This window comes from Electrona antarctica (assembly GCF_951216825.1).
Source record: "Electrona antarctica genome assembly, contig: scaffold_293, whole genome shotgun sequence".
In the NCBI taxonomy this organism is placed as follows: Eukaryota; Metazoa; Chordata; class Actinopteri; order Myctophiformes; family Myctophidae; genus Electrona; species Electrona antarctica.
This window is the reverse complement of record NW_027637838.1, coordinates 53292-78895: the sequence shown is the minus strand read 5'-3', so window position 1 is coordinate 78895 and position 25604 is coordinate 53292. Positions and strand designations below refer to the sequence as shown.

Genomic DNA, 25604 nt, shown 5'->3' with positions numbered 1-25604 from the left:
GGACTTCTGTGACGCCGCCTGGCCCACTGGGCCCCGCTCTCAGTCCTTTGACGACCTCCACCCTCTCTTCCTGGCCGACGACCAGGAATGGGTGACCTACTGGATGAGGAGCAGCCTATGGATGAGCTGCCACCATTCCAGGAACCGTTGGACAACTACAGGGCCTTGGACGAAGTAGGCTACGACGACTGTGACCACACTGCCGACGTAGCTGATGAGGCCGACGCCCGGATGGAGATGACCCTCCAGAGGAGGTCATAGTGGACCGCGACCCGAGGATGCCCCGGCCCAAGCGACCCCCGCCGCCGACCCCCCCCCCCCTACCAGCTGACGACAGAGAGCTATTGGATCTTTTCCGCCAGGCCTCTGGCCAAGAAGCCGGTCCGCAGGACCCTGCTTCCCCTGGCCCAAGGTTTTAGAGCACACTACACGGCTAGCTGGAAGTAGCCCATGGCTCCTCCGGTTACTCCGTGTCGCTCTCATGTCCCTCTGGACACGGTCGAGATGCCCTCCCAAGGCTTCGACAAGCTGCCAGCCATTGACCGCATAGTAGGAGCCTTTTTCCTCAACCCCACCTCCCCCCGCCATTGACGCGCGACCCCGTCCTTTCTGACAGGCATGAGAGAGCGGCCGCAGCGGCAAACGCCAAACACTACGCCCTCGTAGTAGCGTCCGGCAAGCATCTCAATGCTTCGGCCCTACTCCAGGGTTCCCAGAGCGCTCTACTTCAGGAGATGGGCGACGCCCCTACCGAGCGTATCAGGTGGCCAAAAGCTTCACCCGAACTGGATCCCGATGCCCGGGGAGAGCTTTCGGAGGGTGCCATCATCCCCGGAGGCCTCTTCAGAGAGAGGATGGCCCTCAACGTGGTCCGTGGAAGTACAGCGACCAGGCTGCGAGGCCCTTGCGGCCTTCGTCCCCCGTGCCGTGCGTCCCCGCGCTCAGGGTCGTGCGCAGGGACAACCTCCTCGCCAGCCTCCTCGTCCTCCTCAATGCCAACAGCCTCCTGTAGGCAACAGGAACGCTCGCCAGGGCCCGCGTCCCCGTCTTGACAGGTTTGATGGGGCCCGGGACCCCTCCAGGCCAGCCCCACCCGGTGATAAAGATGGACGACAACGACGCCCCGGAGTCCAGCGCCGTCACGACACAGGCCCCCAGACCGGTCGTAGGAAGGGCACCGCCAAGCCCAACAAGGACCAGCAGTCTAAGTGACACGCACCCGACCCTCCCCCCACGCACCGGGCCCATCACCCGACGTAGCAGTCTCGGACTGCACGTCCGGTCCGCCCGCAAAGTGCTTATGGACCATGGCACAGGAGGGCCTGTAGCCAGGTCCCTGGATATTGTTTACACAAATACAGCTTTTTCTGTATTTTCTGTATTAAAGGCCTTGCCACAAAACAAAAAAAACAACAAAACAATAACACAGGGGGGGACATGAGCCCACTGCCACGGGAGCCCCATGGGCTCCCCGACGCAGTGCGGCACGGCATGAGGTCAGTGGTGTAGTAGAACGCCACTGGGGAGACGGTCATCCCAATTTTTCTCTGGTCCACCAGGGAACACCGCCCCCAGACAGAGAGGTACCCTTGGCCCAGAGTCGCAGCGGGTTCTACTCCTGCTACTTCCTGGTCAAGAAAAGGGGGGGAGGCCTCCGTCCTATACTGGACCTACGGATACTCAACAAGCATCTCAAGTCTTTCCAGTTCAAGATGCTGACGGCCAAGTCGCTGGTGCGCTCCAGGCGACTGGTTCACGTCCATAGACCTAAAAGAAGCCTATTTCCACATCCCTATATACCCACCTCACAGGAAGTTCCTGCGGTTTGGGTTCCAGGGAAAGGCTTACGAGAACACGGTCCTCCCATTCGGGATGTTTCTCAGTCCCAGAGTGTTCGTCCGCTGAACGGAGGCCGCCCTGCCTTGAGACGTCTAGGTCTGAGGGTGGCCAGCTACATCGACGCTTGGCTTCTATGTACGGACTCAGCAGAGGAGGCAACCAGGAACACAACTCGGGTTGTGTCCCATGTGACCTCACTGGGTTTCAGGATAAACCAAGCCAACCTACCCAATCCACGGATTTCATAGGCATGGACTCTGTCTCCTACAAGGCACAACTGAGCCGGGACAGAGTCAACGACCTCCTGAAGTGCGTAGCCATGTTCAAGACAGGCTGCAAACTTCCACTGGAGACCTGCCTACGGATTGCCGGACTCAGTGATCAGAGCTACTGCTAGTAGGAGGAGAGATCTTTCACCCACGTCCTCAGGACCTAGATCTCTGGGTTTGGCCCAAGGGTGTCGCTGGAAGCGACTGGCCTGCCTCCGAATGTTGTAGAAACGATGCTCGGAGCCAGGGCTGCCTCCACCAGACGACGTTATAACACAGCATGGCATGTGTTTGAACGTTGGTGCTCGAACAGACAGGAAGAGGTCTTCCTCTTTCAAGCATCTGTGAGGAACATTTTGATTTTCCTGCAGGAGTTCCTGGACAGGGGTCTGGGCCTCTCCTCAGTCAAAGTCAACCTAGCGGCCATAGCGGCCTATCATGTTGGTATGAACAATAGACCAGTCAGTGAACACCTGCTGATCCGTCAGTTCATGAAAGGAGTTACGCACCTCAGACCAGTTGCCTGAGATTCAGCGGTAATGACACCAGGGTCACACTTAGACCGAACCTTTCGTTTCTACCGAAGACCTTCCCCTCAGGCTGCGCGCCTGTGGACCTCACGTCCTTCCATCCCCCTCCCTTCTCATCGGTGGAAGACAGGAGACTACACTGTCTCTGTCCCGTGAGGGCCTTGAAAGTGTACAGGTCAAGGACTGCCCCCTTCAGGCTGGGTGAGCAGCTCTTTGTAGCCTGGGGTTCTCAATGGAAGGCTAAACCCATTTCGAAGGTGAGACTTTCGCAATGGATTGTGGAGGCTATAAGATTAGCCTATACCTCAAGTGGTACTGAGCCCCCTGAGGGTCTATGTGCACACTCTACGAGAGGTTTGTCCACATCCTGGGCCTTGGCCAAGGGAGTCCCGATTCAAGATGTCTGCGCCGCGGCGAGTTGGTCGCCTCCATCGACTTTCGCCACGTATTATAACCTGGCCCCCAGCAAACCTGGGACATGCAGTCCTGGAGGTTGCCGCTCCTTGAGTCAGACAGTCTGACTGGTTTTGGTCAATAGGTCCCTTCTGGCCTCTGACCTTGGGTATGGATGACCATGTTTCTTGACCAGGGCAGCTGGAACGGCAGAGCTGTCAGCCCCTGGGTCAAGGACATCATCATAGTGTATCTGTCTCTTTAGGTGAACGTGCAGGGATGGTACTCTATGAGCCACCGCTTGCGTTAGTCTCTCTCTAGAAGAGATGATCCTAGGGTCGATCTTTCTATCAGCCAAGGGCGATCATACGGGAGCGTTATGTTCCCCATACGACTCTCTCCGAGAGGGACTTAAGCTAACTTCGGGTTACTTCAGTAACCTCAGTTAGATAAGTGACGAGAGAGAGAGAGAGAGAGAGAGAGAGAGAGTCATTAAGTCGCCCCTCTGTCAGAAAGCAGGTTGATAGGAATGACGCGCTGAGGGCGGACCTCAGGTTATATACCAGGTGGGTGGGGTATACAACCGCGCCTTGAGTGACAGTTCAAAACCCAATAGAATTGTTCTGTGAGTGTATGTTAGGCTGTGTGCCTGCACCATCTATTGGCTTGGACCCCATATGACTATCTCTCTCTCTCTCTCTCTCTTATCTAACTGAGGTTACTGAAGTAACCCGAAGATACTGATCACTGGCCATGTTACTGACATGATAACAGAAGTAATAAATATGACAGTGTAAGACTTTTCTCAACAATATGGCCCATAAGATCAACAGAGGTAATAAATATGACAGTGTAAGACTATAAGGGCCATAAGAAAGTCTACATTTGTCAACAGAAATAATAAATATGACAGTAAGACTATATGGGCCATAAGAAAGTCTACATTTGTCAACAGAAGTAATACATATGACAGTGTAAGACTATATGGGCCATAAGAAAGTCTACATTTGTCAACAGAAGTAATAAATATGACAGTAACACTATATGGGCCATAAGAAAGTCTACATTTGTCAACAGAAGTAATAAATATGACAGTGTAAGACTATATGGGCCATAAGAAAGTCTACATTTGTCAACAGAAGTAATAAATATGACAGTAAGACTATATGGGCCATAAGAAAGTCTACATTTGTCAACAGAAGTAATAAATATGACAGTGTAAGACTGTTCTCACCAATATGGGCCATTATTACATTATGAACTTTTATTACATTATGAACTGCCATGTGTTGGGGTGGGAGTATATCAGCTCCATTTGGTGTAAGCAATGGCGTGAGGCAAGGGGGAATTTTATCTCCTATCTTATTTAATTTATATATGGATGGTTTGTCTGCTCAACTGAGAACCTGTAACACAGGATGCATGGTCGGAGAAACACTAGTAAACCATCTGATGTATGCAGATGACCTGGTGGTCCTCAGTCCCAGTAGTGCTGGTCTACAACAGCTCCTTGATGTTTGCTCTAAATATGGTGTGCAACATGATATAAAATATAATGCTAGCAAAAGCGCTGTTCTAATATGTAGAACTAAAGTGGACAAACGCCTTAAGTTTCCTATCTTTAAACTATCAGACAATAGTCTTGAGGTCTGGAATAAGTATAAATATCTTGGCCATTTTATTACGGATCAAATGACAGATGACGATGATATTTACAGACAATGTCGGAAGCTGTATGCTCAAGCAAACACTATTGCCCGAAAGTTCTGTCATTGTTCCACTAAAGTGAAAGTGTCCTTGTTCAAGGCATATTGCACACCGCTTTATACTGCACACCTGTGGTCATGTTATAAAAGGTCTAGCATGCACAGGTTGCAAGTTGCATATAATGATGCCATGCGAATACTTCTTAAACAACCCAGAGGGGGCAGTGCTAGCCAGATGTTTGTCACTGCTGGAGTGAGGACTTTTAAAGCACTCCTAAGAAATCTAATGTTTAAATTTATGAAAAGGCTGGATGTGTCAACAAACAGTATCATTGTAGCGCTTTCAAGCCCCTCAGTGAGCTGTTCACGTTATACATCTAGTTTAAGGGTACACTGGCTAAAATGCCTGTATGTTCTACCTGTGGGTTAAGTTATGTAAGTTTTGTATTTGTTTTACATGCTTTTATGATTTTTATTGCCTGTTGTATCTCTTGTATGTTAACCCCGTGTATGTATCCCTATGGACCTGAGTCTGCTAATAAAGTTGAATTGAATTGAATTGTCAGGATAACCATCGTTTAAAAAATAAGTGTCTTGAATCTCTTCACAACGCCTGGCAGAGCAAGGCGTTGTGAGTAGAGCCTGACATCCGTCTTCACTGATTTATTTCACTGATGTGGCCGAAGTTTTTTTTATCATCATTAATGTAACCTACACTTGTCTTTTAGAATGTAATACGCCCTTATGAAACGCGCTATTTTGGTTTGATATACATTTCTTGCAGCTGCAGAGAATGGATTTAAAAGGCACTGTGCGCGCCGTGCCTGTGACTCTGGAGCCTAGGCTGCAGCAGAAAACCCTGCCCTGCGAGTGACTGTCATAAATGGAAGTCCAGCTGTCATTCCGGACCCCTCACCCTGAGAAAATGTCGTCTGTGTGCAGCCCGGGAAAAGATATGAGAGATGTTTGAAAAGATCAGATATTTGAATAAACAAGCGTTTTCTGCCTGAACTTTTACATGGATGTGAAACTAGAGTAGGATATCTCACTCCACTTATTTGGAATTATGTATTGGGCGAGTACAAACAGAGCGTGGAGCACATTTATGCCGCCCATGTCTCCTTGCTCACTGGGAGCGGAGGCATCCGATCTATGGCTGTGTTTACAGGAATATATGTAATTTATGTATGATCACAGACATTCTAGGGCTAGTATAACTACTGGTAAATGTAGTTCAGTTCAGCTAGCTTAATGCTACTTGTAGCTAAGCTGGTGTTGTTCAGAGTCTACTAACCTGCAGTGTGTAGATCGATGTCCATATCAAAATCAATGTCCATCCGTTTGTTTTGTGTCTCCAGCAGAGTTTCTAGTGTCTCCATCTCTCTCTGGAAGAGGTTGACCATGAACTCTCCCACCGCGCTGAGGCGCTCCAACACAAACACTCTGACGCTAAGCTCCACACTACAAACATCAGCAGCGCCACGCTGCTGTTTGTCCACAACAAACAATATCTCCTCTCCCACCGACGCTAGCTGTTCATTTATCTTCAGCCGTACAGACTCCATTTGACGCTTTTCACCTCCTTTAGGAGACATTTCCACCAAGCTTTCTGTTCCTACTGTAATATAGAATGTGTAATAAAGGCAGACATATCAACAATTCCCGAGAGGCACGACAACATGTTTGTTCAACAGCATTACCGTGGAAAACAACTGGCGTGGCCACGTGATGCAAGTACTTCCGACCGGGTCAAAGTTGTCACGCATGCGCAATAAAGAATCCAGGCACTGTTGCCTTAATGCCTTTCGCCCCCTGGTGGTGGAGGTGTGTAAATGTCAGATAGATAGATAGATAGATAGATAGATAGATAGATAGATAGATAGATAGATAGATAGATAGATAGATAGATAGATAGATAGATAGTGTTATGACCTGGCTCTTGGGCCATAACAAAGGAGGAAGACACACAGCTGTTTAAAAGTGCACAAACCAATATTTATTTATTATATATAATAAACGTATGCATCAAACAATACTAAAGTATTAGGTGGCTTGTGTTAATCAGTAGATCAGTAGTGTAAGTGAGTGGATGTGTGGTAAATGTAATGTAGGGTATTGAATGGTGCAAACAAATGCTGCTGCTCTCATGGAAGGAGAGAGAGAGAGAGACCTGGCTCCCAAGAGAAGACAGACTATGCACACACTGCACACAAAACGAGGTAGAGACTGAGCTACACTTCCTAACCGTCTGTCCACTGTACCAAGACATCAGACATGTACTTCCCTGCACGGATTACAATCACCCAAGGAGAGTTTGAAAACCACCAAATGTTTAGGCCTATAACATTGAAATACTGCTGTTAACTTTCAAAAGTATAAAACGTCTCGGATGTATATGCTAACTATCTCTGACAGAAAATGCACAATCTTTTATAGTCTCACAAGATAGTATTACTCAAAGTGTTAATATAACACAGCTCTGTTTACATGTTTATATTGTATTGTTTTATCTTGATTGTTTTGTTGCACTTTTGCTTTGGCAATGTAAACGTTTGTGTTTATGTTTTCTCATGCCAATAAAGCTCCTATGAATTTAATTTAATTGAGTTAGGCCGGCCAACTCCCAGCCCTTTATTTATTTATTTATTTATTTATTTGACAGGGACAATGCTCATTAATCAACATTTCAGTTTTCACTTCCATGTAAATGTGCCAGAGTTAGCCATAAGCTAATTTACATCTGTAGTCCCTGAGCAGGCTCTTAAAATGGTAGTAAAACTAAACATACAATACAATACAATACAGATAAAAGAAAGACAGAGTGTATAGTGTGCCAGAACACAGCACCATGCCATGCCATGTGTGCATATGTGCCAGCACCCAACACTATGTCCATATAAAAACACAATACAACAGATATAGAACACACTGGGACCACTGGCCAGGCAATTGATTGGCAATTGCTCAGGACCTGTGGGAAGAAAAGACCTAGGCCTATAGGAATACACACAGGCCCTAGTAGGCCAACTACAGGGGCTGTGACAACAGACAGACAGACAGACAGACAGACAGACAGACAGACAGACAGACAGACAGACAGACAGACAGACAGACAGACAGACAGACAGATAAGCTATTTGCACACTTTTGACAATTTGAATCCATGATGCATTGATATTAAATGGAAAAAGTACTTTGTAATTTCACTAATTTGTCATTAAAAGGAATACTTGAGCATACGTAGGCTACTTTGTCCACCACCGATAACTGGGCACCAATCAGGTAGTCTAAATTATTATCTATGTATTAGTACTAATTACCTAGTAATTATTACTGGTGGTTCATCAGCTGGTGGTTCATCAGCTGGTGGTTCATGAGCTATGCCTGATTTTCAATCGAGTGCTACAGTGCCACCCTTTGTCCAATGGTTGTGGGCTTTGTGTCTAAGCAGGGTGACATAGCCCTCTAACATATTGCCACATTTCGTGAAAAACAACTGCATGGTTTGGCCTGGAGCACTGACATAAGAAAATATGTATAATTCAAAATAGTGGGTGTTCTAATGCTGCATTCACATGGAATCGGGCAAGCGGTAGACGGCAAACGGCAAAACCTGCTGGACGGCACGGTAAAAAGATTAAATATTTTAACATTGATGCCGTCTGCCGCTACCGTCACCGGATCTGGCTGCCAGGCTGCCGTGCCGTCCTGTTCCGTTTACCGTCCTGCTCCCGTCCACTAAAATAACTTACGGTTTGCCATCTACTGCTTGACTGATTCCATGTGAATGCAGCATTAGCCAGGGTCAGAGGTCAAAAGTCAGAACACGAAAGTTGTTTGACATGAGGAGATGCATATGTCTATCCAAGTTTTATTGTTGATAGTCAAACGGAGCTATACCTGTTCAAATTTTGCATTTTTGATTGAGTGCTATAGCGCCACCCTTTGGCCAATGGCCGTGGGCTTTGCGTTCTAACCGTTTAGCATACCCCTCTACCATATTGCCAAGTTTTACGAAAACCGACTGCACGGTTAAGCCAGAAATGCAATTTGGTTTTTAAGGGGCCAGGCACTTCGGGTGCAGCCCCTTAAAAACAGACAACTACAATAAGGGACCATGGGCCATTTAGCTTGGCCCCTTAATAACTTGTGAAAATTAATTTCTAATCCTTTCTTAGATAGGTGACGATTTGGCAAATTTTGAATATTGTATATTTTCTGTAAAATTAAAAAAAATTGAATTACATTTGACGCAGTGATGGTCTCATAATACAATTTTGTCTTGTTTTTAGTTTTTCTTTTGGAGGTTACAAAAATACCAGATACTCTGTATAGATAGACTGTGTTAGCAGAGCTGCCATTACAGCGATAAGGAAGAGTCTAGATAGCCTGGAGCTAGTCGGACTAAACAAGCATAACGGAGGAAAAGAATGAGGACTCAGCACTTACATTCAGCTCGTGACCATAATAACTCGAGCATCTTTATTAGCAGCGTCATTATAAACACATTGGGTAACAGGCATATCCGGTACTTCCGGTGTGGCACTTCAGAATAAGGGTTTATCGTTTACATATATACAGACAATAAAGGTCACATCTTAACAGACTGTCATCATGGGAATGTGTCGCTGCACTAAGAGGTGTTGGTAGAAAGAGTGAGACGACAGCATGTCATGATGGATCAATCCACATCTTTAATGTCAACCCTCCGGCCTGCCAGCCAGGAGAAGACCCCCAAAACACTTCTCACAGTGAACAGGAGTATAAATGTGGTCACTTCATGTTGTACTGTATTCTAGGTCCACTGGTGACCGTTAAGAAAAGGCAGGCACGTGCATAGGCTTCAGCCCCTGCCCCTTTATCCGTCTTTCACCCATAGCATTTACTATGGTGAAAGAGGAGGAGAGCTGGCTTGCAGTGCATGGCTTAAAATTCAGGCTGATCGGCTGTGGGACCAATAGGGCTATACTGTAGGCTACTGTATATTGATCACAACATGAACGCCAGACATGCATGCCTCGGTAACTCCAAAAGTCCCGTGAATCATTTAATATTTCATGACAACATATCATTATAGCTGTGTTGTGTGTCCAGATTTGATCCATTTCCCCAGTCATTCGGACATAAGACAGTGATATGATATTAATCAAATAGACAAATTGTGTAGCACCCAGTCAAGACCTGGCCCACAACAGCCCTCAGTGCCAATCAGGCTCAGCCCTGTTGGCACGACAGGTTGTGTGTCGGTCTGGCGAGTGGGAGACTGGGGTTCAATCCCTGCTGCATGAGAAACACTACATCTGCAAAGGTGTACTGTACAAGCCCTCCTCCCTGGCCTGGTGTGTGTCTGTGTGTTAGGCTGTGCAACAGTGACACTTGATGGTGAACAAGCGCTATAATGCTATTTGCGTGCTCCGACAGGGATACAGGGACACCGGGACAGATCCAAGTCACACACATAGCTGTCTATAGGAGTGGTTGCACCACTCAAAAATGGCTTTTATAATATTCTTGCAAAGTTGTATTAGCCTTTAGTCTTGAGGTTGAATTTAAATAAATTAACTTATTTCTCATTATACGTGAGAAAAAGGATATTCTACAGATTGCTACTTTATTAACCAGTGGATCCCTAATAATAATAATAATAATAATAATAATAATAATAATAATAATAATGGATGGAATTAAAATAAAATAATAAAATACCAAATACCTTGAGTATAGTACAGGTTAAAGAACAAAATAAAATAAAACTGAGAAAAAATAGCAGTTGTAGGCAGTGTGCAGAATATGAAATAACCTTCATTCCAATGGACCCAAAATAGTTCATATTTAGTCACAAGCTCTTGTACATTTACCATTGGTTCAATATTTATAAAACACAGACACATAAAAGCACTTTCGCTTTCCAAATCCTGCAAAAGAAAGAGAAAGAAAGAAAGAAAATACTGAAGAAACAATTCTATAAGCTCACAATGTGCAGCAAAATGTGTTAACATAGCATCACACTTGGTTTATGAATCTACAAGCTGACAATGAACATGCTAGTATGTGTGGGATACACCCACGACAAATGTGACAAATCTCTGCCAATGCCAAACTTTCTGTTGCTATTGAATTGTTTTGAGTTTCCAAACGTATAAAGGTATAACGTCTGAAACATCCAACGGTTTAATTAAACAGTGTTACCATAGAGAAATAATCTACCAAAGACAAAAACTTTCTCTGCCATGTTTATATGCCAAGTTTTACATACATAAAGATAAGAAACTAAATTGTGGTGGTCTTTAAATTCGGATGGTGACAAATAATAACAATAAACTAAAACTAATTGGGCCAAACACATTAGAAGAAAAAAAAGGGGAGGGTAACACTTTGAGTTTTTCTTATTTTTAATTATTTGTCCGACCCAACATTTTTTGTCATTGTCATGATTTGTCACAATCTGAGTTGGCTTTTTCCGAGGCTTAAAAGGTATTTAAATAAATACGTTTTGATATGTCTATGGGGAAATGAATGGGAACTTCTGCCCTCTTCTTTCTGAAAGGGGCGTGACGCTCTATTGTCAGATTATGTGATTCCACTGCTTTAGTATCCAACTGTCATTGTCATCCTGGAATAGAATGAATGATGTTATATCATGTGTCAACTCAAATGGGTGCATGGGGAAAATGTGCATTTATTACTATTACAACTAACCACTTCTTCCCTGTATGATTCCTCCTCATTATCCTCAGATGTGCATTTTGACCCAAGCATTTGGCACTAACTGCAACTAAAGGGTTTCCTCCCTGTATGAGTCCTCATGTGTCTATGGGCTTTCCCCTTTCATGAGTCCTTGTGTGTGATTTTAGAGTACCACTCCTAGCAAAGCCTTTACCACACACGTTACAAGTAAAGGGCTTTTCCCCTGTATGAGTCCTCATGTGTGTTTTTATATGACCACTCCTAGCAAAGCCTTTACCACACACGTTACAAGTAAAAGGCTTTTCCCCTGTATGAGTCCTCATGTGATTTTTTAGATGACCACTCATAGCAAAGCCTTTACCACACACGTTACAAGTAAAGGGCTTTTCCCCTGTATGAGTCCTCATGTGTGTTTTTAGATCACCACACCGAATAAAGCCTTTACCACACACGTTACAAGTAAAGGGCTTTTCCCCTGTATGAGTCCTCATGTGTGTTTTTATATGACCACTCATAGCAAAGCCTTTACCACACACGTTACACGTAAAGGGCTTTTCCCCTGTATGAGTCCTCATGTGATTTTTTAGATGACCACTCATAGCAAAGCCTTTACCACACACGTTACAAGTAAAGGGCTTTTCCCCTGTATGAGTCCTCATGTGTGTTTTTAGATCACCACTCTGAATGAAGCCTTTACCACACACGTTACAAGTAAAGGGCTTTTCCCCTGTATGAGTCCTCATGTGTCTTTTTAGATTACCGATGTGAAGACAGCTTTTACCACACACGTTACATGTAAAGGGCTTTTCCCCTGTATGAGTCCTCATGTGAGTTTTTAGATCACCACTCTGAATAAAGCCTTTACCACAAACTGTACAAGTGAAGGGCTTTTCCCCTGTATGAATCATTGAGTGCTTAGTCAGATTTGCCTTAAGATTAAAACATTTGCCACAGTCTGTACAACTAAAGCGTTTCTTCCCTGTGTGGCTCCTCATGGAGTGAATATGTTTTGATGATTTTAAGTCCTTGGACAGCTTGCTGCTCAAAGACAATCTTTGTCCTTCCACATGTTGTGTCTTGTGTGACTTCAGTGTGTTTAAAGTTGACTGACCTTCACTGGGCTCCTGCCACTCATCACTGTCTTCAGTGTCAGATACAGAACAGTGTGAAGAGAGGAGCTGGTTGTCACTAGTTGGTTGTGATGTTCCACAGTCCTCTACATCAGCTTGTGTTTTCATGTGTTCGGTTGAGGTTCCGGCTACAGGCTCTGTCTCTCTGTTTCCATCATCATGATCATCTTCACTTTTCACTGCTAGTAATGTCAACGTTGACCCATCAGCCTCCATTGGTCTTTGAAGTAGCTCCTCTTGTTCCTCTTTAATCTGTGGTGGTTGTGGTTCCTCCTGGACCAGACTGGAGCTCCTCTCCGGTTGTTCAGTGAAAACCTCCTCTTTACACACAGGGAGGTGCGGGACGGCTAGAAAAAAGACACAAAGAGAGAAAAAAGACAGTTTTCAGGGCTTGACATTACATTTTTGAGCCACTTGTCATTTGGACAAGAACATTTACTTACTTGTCCAAGTATAGATTTTAGAAGACATCTTTTGTTTGTATTGATTGTAATGTTGCATTTGAATAGTGTTCAACAGAAGGTTATGACAAAATGACACTACAAGAAAAAAGAAAAGAAAACTGAAAACAATTGACACAAACTCAAACTGGTTGTTGGAAGTATTATTGGAACAAACATGTTCCAATAATACAATGATTTTTGAGTGTGTCATACATAGTGTGTAGTGGTGACTCCAGGTCTTAATCTTTAGTTGATGCATGATTTGTATAATAAAATAATATATAATAATAATAATAATAATATCAAACAATTACAATTTCTAAAAACAAAAATACCATTTATATTAGGACTCCCACCCGTGGGTCCTGGGACCCACTGCAGACCTAACAACATCACTGTGGTACATTCTGTTTCCTAGACGGGCTCTCTACCCATTCAGCTATGGCTGTCCCTCTCTAAGGGAGGACAATATCAGTCACTAGAACCAGGGATGGGTGTTTTCTGTGTATCTACGATGGTTAAAATGGAGTTTGACGTTACAATGGGCTTGTCTGATAAAAATGAATATAAAATATCTAAATACTGAATTGAGCAAATTAAAAACTGTCCAGAGTAGACGATGACATTACCCACAATTATTTTGAAAGTGAAATATCCCTTTATGTAAGTAAACAAAACAGCACATACCTATACGGTACAACTTTACTGCAGGTTGCATCTTCGCATCAAACTGTACACGTCTCTGGTCCACCTCTGGCTGTTCCTCTGACAACGTTGAATGTCTTTTGGAGGCCATCTCTCTAGATACTGTAGACCTCTCCCTGTGCTGCTCTGTGGAAATCACCAGTAGAAACAACTTGTACTTATCATTCAATAAGGGTTTACTGAACAACCAGGAGTAGTCTGGTGACCACCGGAGAGACGGGTGAAAGCCGGAATGTAGACGGCACCCGGGAGCAGTATGGGTTGGCGCCCCAGCCTGTGTATTCCGTGAGGAGGAAGCCCAACACACCCACGGTGAGGCCTTTAGGAGGGCCATTCAAGCTGCAAGCGGAGTCTGCAGCACCACCGTTGCCCAGGTGGAGCCTGCAGAACCCTTGTGGCTCAATAATCCACCACTCCTGAATGAAGTGTCTGGTGCTGATTGATGATTAGAACCTTCCTGGACAGATCACTTAACCCTTTGAGTGGACCAGTACCAGTCTCGTGCTTAAAATCTTAAGTCTCACGCACAAATATCTTAATAGCTAAACATGATTATGGGTTCAAACTTGTTGTGCTATACTTATGTAGCGGCACAAGCTGAAACATGCTGTGTGTCTGTGTCTTTTAGGGGACCATGAGTTACCAAACTATATTTTTATCCTTAAAGTTTCTGAATAACCCTTTAGTCTTGTTAGAATAATACTAATAAAAACATCATTGTGTTTTGCCTGAGAGAGTATTGCACCAAATCTTCCTACGTAGTAATGTCAAAGTTGACTCACCAGTCTCCTCTTCCTGTTCCTCTTTAATCTGTGGAGGTTGTGGTTCCTCCAGGACCAGACTGGATCTCATCTCCTGTTGTTCCTCTTTAATCTGTGGAGGGTGTGGTTCCTCCAGGACCAGACTGGATCTCCTCTCCTCATATTCAGATGAAACCTCTTTACACACAGACAGGAGGAGGGGAGAAACGGTAGCATCAGCAGAGCAACCCAAAGTGCTTTTGTCATCTCAAAGATTATTCTCCTATTCGTTTTGTCAGGATCGTTTAAAAAATGAGTGTCTCGAGTCTCTTCACAATGCCTCGCAGAGCAAGGTGTTGAGTAGAGCCCGACATCGGTCTCAACGATGTATCCGTCATTGTTGGCGCCGATGCCCGACATCGGACATTATTTCACCGATGTGGCCGAAGTTCTTTTTTTAATCATCATTAATGTAATCTACCCCCAACCACCCCTTTTCCCCCTCACTGTATATTTGAGTGGGTCGTCCACTCACAGTTAACAGTTTTTCAGTGGAGCAACAACTCCAACGGACAGCAATGTCCGTGTCCGTGTTTGTGTGTGACTATGTGACCAGTACCAATGAGTACCAAAAGTGGCGCTGTTGTGCCAGAAACGGAGAGAGAGAGATAGTGCTGCATGTTGCCTGCTAATGAGAGAGAGAGAGAGAGAGAGAGAGAGAGAGAGAGAGAGAGAGAGAGACAGAGACAGACAGACAGACAGAGAGGGGGGGGGGGGGGGGGGGGATTTGCAACACTAGGTTCACACGGGTGTGATTTTTGTATTGAGTTGTGCTTGAAATGTACTGTAATTCTGCAAACTGTTTCTTTAAAAGCCACTGCGCGTGTCGTGCCTGTGACTCTGACCATTTATGTGACTCTCACCATTTATGGCAAATATCTTAATAGCTAAACATGAATATGGGTTCAAACTTGTTGTGCTATACTTATGTAGCGGCACAAGCGGAAACAACATGCTGTGTGTCTGTCTGTCTTTTAGGGGACCGTGAGTTACCAAACTATATTTTTATCGTTACAGTTGCTGAATAACCCTTAGAATGATACTAATAAAAACATAATTGTGTTTTACCTGAGAGAGTATTGCACCACATCTTCCTACATAGTAATGTCAAAGTTGACTCACCAGTCTCCTCTTCCTGTTCTTCTTTAATCTGTGGAGGTTGTGGTTCCTCCAGGACCAGACTGGATCTCCTCTCCTGTTGTTCCTCTTTAATCTGTGGAGGGTGTGGTTCCTCCAGGACCAGACTGGATCTCCTCTCCTGTTGTTCCTCTTTAATCTGTGGAGGGTGTGGTTCCTCCAGGACCAGACTGGAACTCCTCTCCTCATATTCAGATGAAACCTCTGTACACACAGACAGGAGGAGGGGAGAGACGGTAGCATCATCAGAGCAACTCAAAGTGCTTTTGTCAACTCAAAGATTATTCTCCTATTCGTTTTGTCAGGATCGTTTAAAAAATGAGTGTCTCGAGTCTCTTCACAATGCCTCGCAGAGCAAGGTGTTGAGTAGAGCCCGACATCGGTCTCATTATTTCACCCATGTGGCCGAAGTTTCATCATTAATGTAATCTACCCCCAACCACACATTTTCCCCCTCACTGCATATTTCCCTTTTTACCTCCTTTATGATGAATTCCTGTTGTGTTCTTTGGAAAAAAAGAGTGTATATTTGTACGTCTCTAAATGTTTTGATGAATTGAACAAGATGGACCCTCTTGTAAACAAGTGTAATGCTTTTATTGGGTCGTCCACTCACAGGTAACAGTTTTTGTATTGAGTTGTGCTTGAAATGTACTGTAATTCTGCAAACTGTTTTTTTAAAAGCCACTGCGCGTGCCGCGCCTGTGACTCTGACCATTTATGTGACTCTCACCATTTATGCCAAATATCTTAATAGCTAAACATGATTATGGGTTCAAACTTGTGCTATACTTATGTAGCAGCACAAGCGGAAACAACATGCTGTGTGTCTCTCTGTCTTTTAGGGGACCATGAGTTACCAAACTATATTTTTATCGTTACAGTTGCTGAATAACCCTTTAGTCTTGTTACAATTTACAATTTAGGCATTTAGCAGACGCTCTTAATCCAGAGCGATTTACATTAAGCAAAAACAAAAAGGCATGGGAATACATCACATAAAAAGCATTTATCATGAAACATGCATACCGTAAGCTAAGAACGTAACAGTGGAATATCTATATAATGAAACTATACATATAAACTATACTATGCTATACATATGTACTATGATGTGCTATGACTACATACAATGCAATTATAGTGCTGTCTACATAACATGCTATAAGTCTGTATCAAATGATATCTAAGTCTACAGAAATGCTGAAAAGGTGGGTTTTCAGACTACGGCGGAAGATTGGGAGTGATGCTGCAGTTCTGACTGCAACGGGAAGTGCATTCCACAGTTTTGGAGCCAGAAGGGAGAATTGTTGTTGTTAGAATAATACTAATAAAAACATAATTGTGTTTTACCTGAGAGAGTATTGCACCACATCTTCCTACGTAGTAATGTCAAAGTTGACTCGCCAGTCTCCTCTTCCTGTTCTTCTTTAATCTGTGGATGTTGTTGTTCCTCCTGGACCAGACTGGATCTCCTCTCCTCATATTCAGATGAAACCTCTTTACACACACAGAAGGAGGAGAGAGAAGGTAGCATCAGCAGAGGAACTCAAAGTGCTTTTGTCAACTCAAAGATGACATTTATTCTCCTATTTGTTTTGTCAGGATAACCATCGTTTAAGTGTCTTGAGTCTCTTCACAACGCCTGGCAGAGCAAGGCGTTGTGAGTAGAGCCTGACATCGGTCTCACCGATGTATCCGTAATTTTTGGCGCCGATGCCCGACATTATTTCACTGATGTGGCCGAAGTTTTTTTTATCATCATTAATGTAACCTACACTTGTCTTTTAGAATGTAATACGCCCTTATGAAATGTGCTCTTTTGGTTTGATATAAATGTCTTGCAGCTGCAGAGAATGGATTTAAAAGGCACTGTGCGCGCCGTGCCTGTGACTCTGGAGCCTAGGCTGCAGCAGAAAACCCTGCCCTGCGAGTGACTGTCATAAATGGAAGTCCAGCTGTCATTCCGGACCCCTCACCCTGAGAAAATGTTGTCCGTGTGCAGCCCGGGAAAAGATATGAGAGATGTTTGAAAAGATCAGATATTTGAATAAACAAGCCTTTTCTGCCTGAACTTTTACATGGATGTGAAACTAGAGGACAATTATGAAGGGCCAAAACTGCCATATCTAAAAATAAATAAAATAATAAATAAATGCAAAAATAAATAAATACATATATAAATCAATAATTAAATGCAAAAATAAATAAATAGGCAAAGAAATATATAAATCAATAATTAAATGGATTTTTGTTTTAATTATGTACACATTTAAATGCGCATTTAAATAGACATTTAAATACACATTTAAATGCACATTTAAATATACATTTAAATACACATTTAAATGTGTATTTCAAGATGCTTTTCCCAAGGGTGTATTTCATGAACCGTATGTTAATGAGGGTCTTTCTTAATGAGGGTTTCAGCCATTAGTAATCTAACCCAGAGCAATCAAACACCAAAAAATCCCATCCAGCCACTAACATATAGTGTGGGATTTTACATTTAATTTTAGTTTAGTTTGTTTGTTTTGAAAAAAAATAAAAAAAAAATATATATATATATATATATATATATATATATATATATATATATATATATATATATATATATATTTTTTTTTTTAATTAAGTTATTGGCATCAAAATGTACTTAAAGTACCCAAAGTAAAAGTGTCCTAAATGTATAAAAATCTTTTGAAAATAGCAGATCTCCCGAAGCTCACAATGTGTCGCATCGCGGCCCATGTGAGCTTGTAGATCGGCTATTTTTAAATGCCCGAAATATATATGTTAGGGCTATTGTATGTAAGTTTTTTAATAATCAAAATCTACAAATTAATAAGTAACTAAAGTTTTCAAATAAATGTAATGGAGTAAAAGTAGGCTACAATTTTGGGATTTGTAAAAGTATTGGTATTGGAAAATACTCAAGTAAAGTACCAGTAAGACCTCCTTGCACGCATCCACCTGGGTGACGGCAGACTGCTGGGCGGCTGGCGCTTTGGCATGGGGGGTCAGATCAACATATGGAATGAATTCTGTACTGGCTATATATGGAGCGTGTCTTGAGTGTACAGGGTTTGATGAGGTCATAGGTCAGATCAACATATAGAACAGGACAACTCCAGTCAGAACACCTCAACTCCATATATGGAGATATAAGGGTGGCAGCGGGGGCAGTGTCTTGAGTGTACATGGTTTGATGAGGGCCCAGCAGTAGGGCCGGGCCTTAATCTTTGGGCCTGTTGAATGGACAGGTATCAGTCAAAAGGGAGACATCGAAGTGGAAGGACAGGTGGAGAAGGATCAACATATGGAATGTCAGAACAGGTCAGCTCCATATAGAGATCTAAGGGTTTGAGGTCAGATGTAGAGTTGCTGGCCTGCTCCATATATGCAGATCTAGGTGATGATCCAGTCTTCTCCATGTATGCCTATCCAGGGTTTGATGAGGTCAGTGTCATGATCTTCATATATGGAGATGGCCATACAGTGGAGTCCCATTCCTTTTTGCCTCAGTCTCAAAAGGACATTTATCAGAACCCAGAGGTACCTCTGATAGACACACCCACAGACCCACCCCCAGATTCTCAGCCACACCCACAGGTTTATTTTAATATGTGGAGTGGCCATTCAACCACCAGGTGGCTTCAAGCCATGATGAGCAGAGCTGCACTGAGTATAGCTTGCAATATGCAGTGGAGTGGTGGAAAAAGTATCACATTTTGTACTTGAGTAAAAGTATCAATACTGCAATATAGAAATACATTGAAATACATACTGTTACAAGTAACAGTCCGGTATTCAACATTTACTTTAGTAAAAGTACAAAATTATTGGTATCAAAGTGTACTTAAGAATGTCCCATTTAAAGATTTCAAATGTATAAAAATCTTTTGAAAATAGCAAATCTACAAGCTCATAATCTAGCACATCACGACGTATTGTGAGCTTGTAGATCGGCTATTTTCAAATAGTCTACTATACTGAGGAAGTGGTTAATGCATGTTTTTTTATAATAATCAAAATCTCCAAAGTAACTAGTAACTAAAGTTTGCAAATAAATGTAGTGGCGTACAAATACAATATTTGCCTCTGAGATGTAGTGGAGTAGAAGTAAAAGTATTGGAAATTATGAATACTAAAGTAAAGTACAAATGCCTCAAAATTGTACAGTACAGTACTTAAGTAAATGTACTTAGTTACTTTCCACCACTGTGGAATGGTGACTTTCTTAATATCATTTAAATATAAAAACTTAAATTAATTGGTTTACCATGCAGGCCAAAATAAGATTTGTTTTTGTCCTAAGTCAATGGTTTTGTTATGTCATCAGGAGTAAGTCAGTAACAGTTTATATTTACCCCTGACTGTCATGTCATGAAATGTAGTGGAGTAAAAGTACAATATTTGCCTCTGAGATGTAGTGGAGTAGAAGTAAATAAAACATTAACAACTTCAGCCCTATACACAATTTGGCCATTTTATCTACAAGCTCACAATCACCACGGTGCGATGAAGTGTGAGCTTGTAGATCTGCTATTTTCAAAATATTTGTATGTATTTGAAAACTTGAAATGAAAAAAAAAAAAGTTCTCTCTCTCTCTCTCTCAACCCCCTCTCTCCGGTCAGAGGTGTGAAGATACGAGATCTGGAGACTGGCTAGTGGCTGGCTACCCCCTGCAGCCCACCTAGGCTTTTTCAGTGTGTATTCTTTGTCCAGACAGAGAGAGAGAGATAAACAAGCTTCCTTGTCAAGCAAAAAAGTAAATCAAGTAAAAATACTTTCACTAATGCTTATTGTAGAACTTTACACAAATTATTCTTCAGTGGTGGAAAAAGTACAAATGTTTTTACTTGAGTAAAAGTATCAATACTGCAATCAGCCATTTATGCCCATTTATGCCCATCTAGTTTCCCTGTAAAGTAGCTTGAAAACGTATAGTTGTATGTTGCCGTATTGGGCTTAATTGTTTCTGAAGCTTGGTTGCTTATATAAAAAAACCCAACTTGTAGCAAGCTTCACAAGCTTTGCTTTAGAGTTGATCGATTAATATAAGAATTGAGAGTTGAGATTGAGAATAATGGTATCTATCTAGTGCTATCTGGCCCTACACAGAGAAACTGTATGGGGTTCACTCAAAAACCTGAGTAGACCCCAGACATGTTTTAAAGAGAAAACAAATACCCCTTTAAACTAACTTAAAACCAAGTAGTGGAAAAGGTACTAAATGTTTTTACTTGAGTAAAAGTATCAATACTGCAATGTAGAACTATTTTGTTACAAGTAAAAGTTTGTAATTCACCATTTACTTGAGTAAAAGTAAAAAATATCAAAATGATTATAATAATTAAAAGTACAGCAGCAGTCTGGGGACGCATGGTCCTCCAGCCAGAGGTGCCTGCATGGTGGGGGTGGGGAAATGTTTTTTCTTTTCTTGTTCTATCAGTGGTGAGAGAGAGAGAGAGAGAGAGAGAGAGAGAGAGAGAATTTCCCACATTATTTTTGCCCTTGCAAAGTAGCCTGTAGTGCTGGTTTGCAATAGTTTGCCAAAGTTTTAAAATCAGTGTTTTATACTATACAATTGTATAAGTACAGAACAAAGAATGTTTGTTTTTGCCATCTTTGTTGAAGAGTCTGAGAAATTATGTTTTAGTTTATTGTATGCCAGTGTTAATTTTTAGTTGGCTAAGACTAGATAGTTTAAGCAGCCTGAGACTGAGCTTAAATCAGAAATAAATTTGCTACTAAAAGTAACACTAAGACTAAGTTGCTAAAATACTTTGTCTTACTATAATTACTAGGTTCCCCCTGCCGTTTACCTGTGCCAAGCAAGTGTGTGTGTGTGTGGGGGGTGGGGGGGGGGGGGGGGGTGCAGGCCTAATGTCTAACACCTAATAGGTGTCTGAGCACTAGGCCTGGCCATGCTAAAGGCAGTATAACCAGTTTCCTCAGCCTACAGCCTTCCCAATGGGCTCTATGCAGCCAACACTTCCGCGTTCAGTTTGGGCCGCCGGAACGCTTCCGGTCGGCAGAAACTCATTCACTGTGAACGTACGGTCGTGATTTTGTAGGAATAAAGTTCAGTACTTTATACAACACTATTTCATTTGATAATGTGATGGCATAGTTTTTCGTAGTTTGTATTATTTGTGTTGCGACGTTGACATGATGACATGAGTTAGAAACGTCTTAAATCTCCTGTTAAAAACGAGAGCTCTTCATGGATTTCTCCGTTGTTGCCATGTCCGCTTGTTATAAGCGACTTGGGGCTTGGCTTCTTTTCATAGACCTGATTGCTTATTTCTCTCACACAATCTGGCGACATCTACCTCTCGTCTCCAGCTGTTATACACAGCAGTGTAACAACTGGTGTTGCCAGATGAAAAGAAGCCACTCCACAAATGAGCTACTATAATACTTAATATTTATATACTAAGACTATAGGACATCGGCAGCTACTTGAGAATAGCAGATCTACAAGCTCGCAATGCGTCGTTGTGAGCTTGTAGATCAGATATTTTCTAAAATAGTTTTTGTTTGATACAAATAAAATAAAAAAGTAGAAAATACACTTTATGCATAATGTATCATTTAAAGTTTTCAATCTTTTGAAAACAGCAGATCTACATTTCCACAACTATATATATATATATATATATATATATATGAGATACTACGGTAAATTAAAATGAAAAGGTTGAGTATGGGTATATTGTTTCACTCCTTGACAGCAGCAATGACAATCCCTAAAACTGCAGTGCAAATTACTTAGCTGGAATGTATAGTTGCTGTGGCCTCTGTCCTACTGCCACCTACTGTCCATTTATTATATTACACAGTGGGTGAAAAAAACACACACCTTAAGGCTAAACCCTACCCAACAGAGGTGTGGCTACCAGAGGTATTTTTTGGGCTGACTGACATTGATAGGTACCTACACATGTCAGCCCGGCAAAAAGGAATGGGACTCCACTGTATATGGAGACGTGATGTCACAAGGCGTGATGTCACAAGGTGTGATGTCATGAGGTGTGGACTGATGACTATATATGGCATGACGCTGACTGACTGACTGACTGACACTGGGATATGTAAACATATTAAACTGTGTATATCAAAACAAAACTTGTAGCCTACTTAGGTACAACACTTAAGTAAATGTACTTAGATATTTTCCACCACTGCAAATACAATGCTAAAAATTGAACACAAGAAAGGGTTTGTTTGATTCATTGATTGATTGATTGATTGAAAATTGTATTCACAGTTTGTAGAATTTGGGTACAGTTCAAACGAAGGTACAGGACAAAAACTGCTATGAGGATAAAACCAGAAAAAACACTAAGACTTGTTTGTTTACACCAGGGTCCTCCATTTTCAATTTATCAGAAAGATAGGTAACAGGGTTACAGGTCAAGTGGACACTTAGTGGATCAACAGGTCACTTGTACACCTTGGATGAGTGGGCATTAGGGATATGTGGGCACTAGGTACAGGGTTGTAGTTTTCCTGGCACCTTGGTTGATTACCTTTGACCTGAGTACATTTTATTCTCAATAGTAATTCTTTGTGGGGCAACTGGGCACCTAGGGGTATAACTGGGCACCTGGACAACTTTGCACTGGGTAAAGGTGGGCAGTTTTTTTGCCACCTTGGTCGGGTACCATTGACATCAGTACATTTTATTCTTAGTAGTAACATTCTTCTTGTGTGCAGTGAGATTAAGTATTGGCCTAAATTGGACATCATATATCTCTGATTGCACACTGTATGTGTATGCCCAGACAAACATATTAATGCAGACATTTTGTAATGTCTCTTCAGATGTCAAGGTTTAACTTTTTAAAGCATTTTGCACACCATTGTACACCATCACTTGTTTACCTTTACTACCACCATATGATAATATTGTATTTTTATTTATTTATCATAATTTCCTGGGAAAACAGACAAGTACAGTCGATCTGTGAGCTCCTACATAGATTATCCAATGGTTGTTAAGTGACATCATCAAGTTCCACCCGGTCAGTGAGTGACATCATCAAGGTCCACCCCCTCATTAACATATGGTTCATGAAATAGACCTTTGGGAAAAGCAGCTTGAAATGCACATTTAAATGTGCATTTAATTTAAATGTGCATTTAAATGAGTATTTAAATGCACATTTAAATGCATATTTAAATGCATATTTAAATGTGTAGATAAATAAATAAATAGTCACTTAAATACATTTAATTATTGATTTATATATTTCTTTGCATATTTATTTATTTTTGCATTTATTTATTTATTCAATTATTTATTTATTTTTAGATAAGGCAGTTTTAGCCCTCCATAGACAATATCTCACTCCACATCTTTGGAATTATTTATTGGGTGAGTACAAACAGAGCGTGGAGCACATTTATGCCGCCCATGTCTCCTTGCTCACTGGGATCGGAGGCATCCGATCTATGGCTGTGTTTACAGGAATATATGTAATTTATGTAGCCCAAACATTTAGACTCTCGTAGAGGTTTTTTCGATTCTGACGAATCTCTCAACGAGAGTCTAAAAGACTTGGTCCCCTTTAAGAGGGCTCGTGTTTACGTTTGTTCCTCAAAATCACTCTTACCTTGTACAAATGCAAAATCTAAAATATAATCCAGATTGCCCCACATGTCCGGCGGGTGTTCGGAAAACAATTACTTCCGTAGCGACCGTAGTTTTCAATAAAAGAAATATTTTAATCCACTCCGTCCATACTCCTCCATTGTAAATGCGCAACAGAACATTGGCCACGCCCCTAGTGGCCAGGGTTCTGTTGCGCATTTACAATGGAGAGAAAACCAAGATGGCCGCCAGATTCCGAGACAGAGTATGGACCTTAGTATGGACGGAGTGGATTAAAATATTTTTTTTATTGAAAACTACGGTCGCTACGGAAGTAATTGTTTTCCGAACACCCGCCGGACATGTGGGGCAATCTGGATTATATTTTAGATTTTGCATTTGTACAAGGTAAGAGTGATTTTGAGGAACAAACGTAAACACGAGCCCTCTTAAAGGGGACCACGTCTTTTAGACTCTCGTTGAGAGATTCGTCAGAATCGAAAAAAACCTCTATAATTTATGTATGATCACAGACATTCTAGGGCTAGTATAACTACTGGTAAATGTAGTTCAGTTCAGCTAGCTTAATGCTACTTGTAGCTAAGCTGGTGTTGTTCAGAGTCTACTAACCTGCAGTGTGTAGATCGATGTCCATATCAAAATCAATGTCCAGCCGTTTGTTTTGTGTCTCCAGCAGAGTTTCTAGTGTCTCCATCTCTCTCTGGAAGAGTTTGACCATGAACTCTCCCACCGCGCTGAGGCGCTCCAACACAAACACTCTGACGCTAAGCTCCAAACTACAAACATCAGCAGCGCCACGCTGTTTGTCCACAACAAACAATATCTCCTCTCCCACCGACGCTAGCTGTTCATTTATCTTCAGCCGTACAGACTCCATTTGACGCTTTTCACCTCCTTTAGGAGACATTTCCACCAAGCTTTCTGTTCCTACTGTAATATAGAATGTGTAATAAAGGCACAAATATCAACAATTCCCGAGAGGCACGACAACATGTTTGTTCAACAACATTGCCGTGGAAAACAACTGGCGTGGCCACGTGATGCAAACAAGTACTTCCGACCGGGTCAAAGTTTTCACGCATGCGCAATAAAGAATCCAGGCACTGTTGCCTTAATGCCTTTCGCCCCCTGGTGGTGGAGGTGTGTAACTGTCAGATAGATAGATAGATAGATAGATAGATAGATAGATAGATAGATAGATAGATAGATAGATAGATAGATAGATAGATAGATAGATAGATAGATAGATATAGTGCGGCGGATAACCAAACCAATTGTGCATTTTATGACTAAAGCATTAAACTTTCAGCATATCATCTACACACCCCAAGGTTTGATTTC

At 42.2% G+C, this 25604-nt stretch overlaps 1 protein-coding gene across 1 annotated transcript in view; it reads right to left on the bottom strand.

Moving 5' to 3' along the window:
• Positions 1 to 25170, bottom strand: part of LOC306918617 (uncharacterized protein) — a gene marked incomplete at both ends in the record, with an annotated part of 40323 nt that extends 15153 nt beyond the window's left edge. The window contains 3 exons of the mRNA XM_079531508.1: positions 14485 to 14640; positions 15625 to 15843; positions 24873 to 25170. Of these exons, the coding sequence (XP_079387634.1) occupies positions 14485 to 14640; positions 15625 to 15843; positions 24873 to 25170 (673 nt within the window). The remainder of the gene's footprint in view (positions 1 to 14484; positions 14641 to 15624; positions 15844 to 24872) is intronic.
• Between the last annotated feature and the right edge of the window lie 434 nt (positions 25171 to 25604).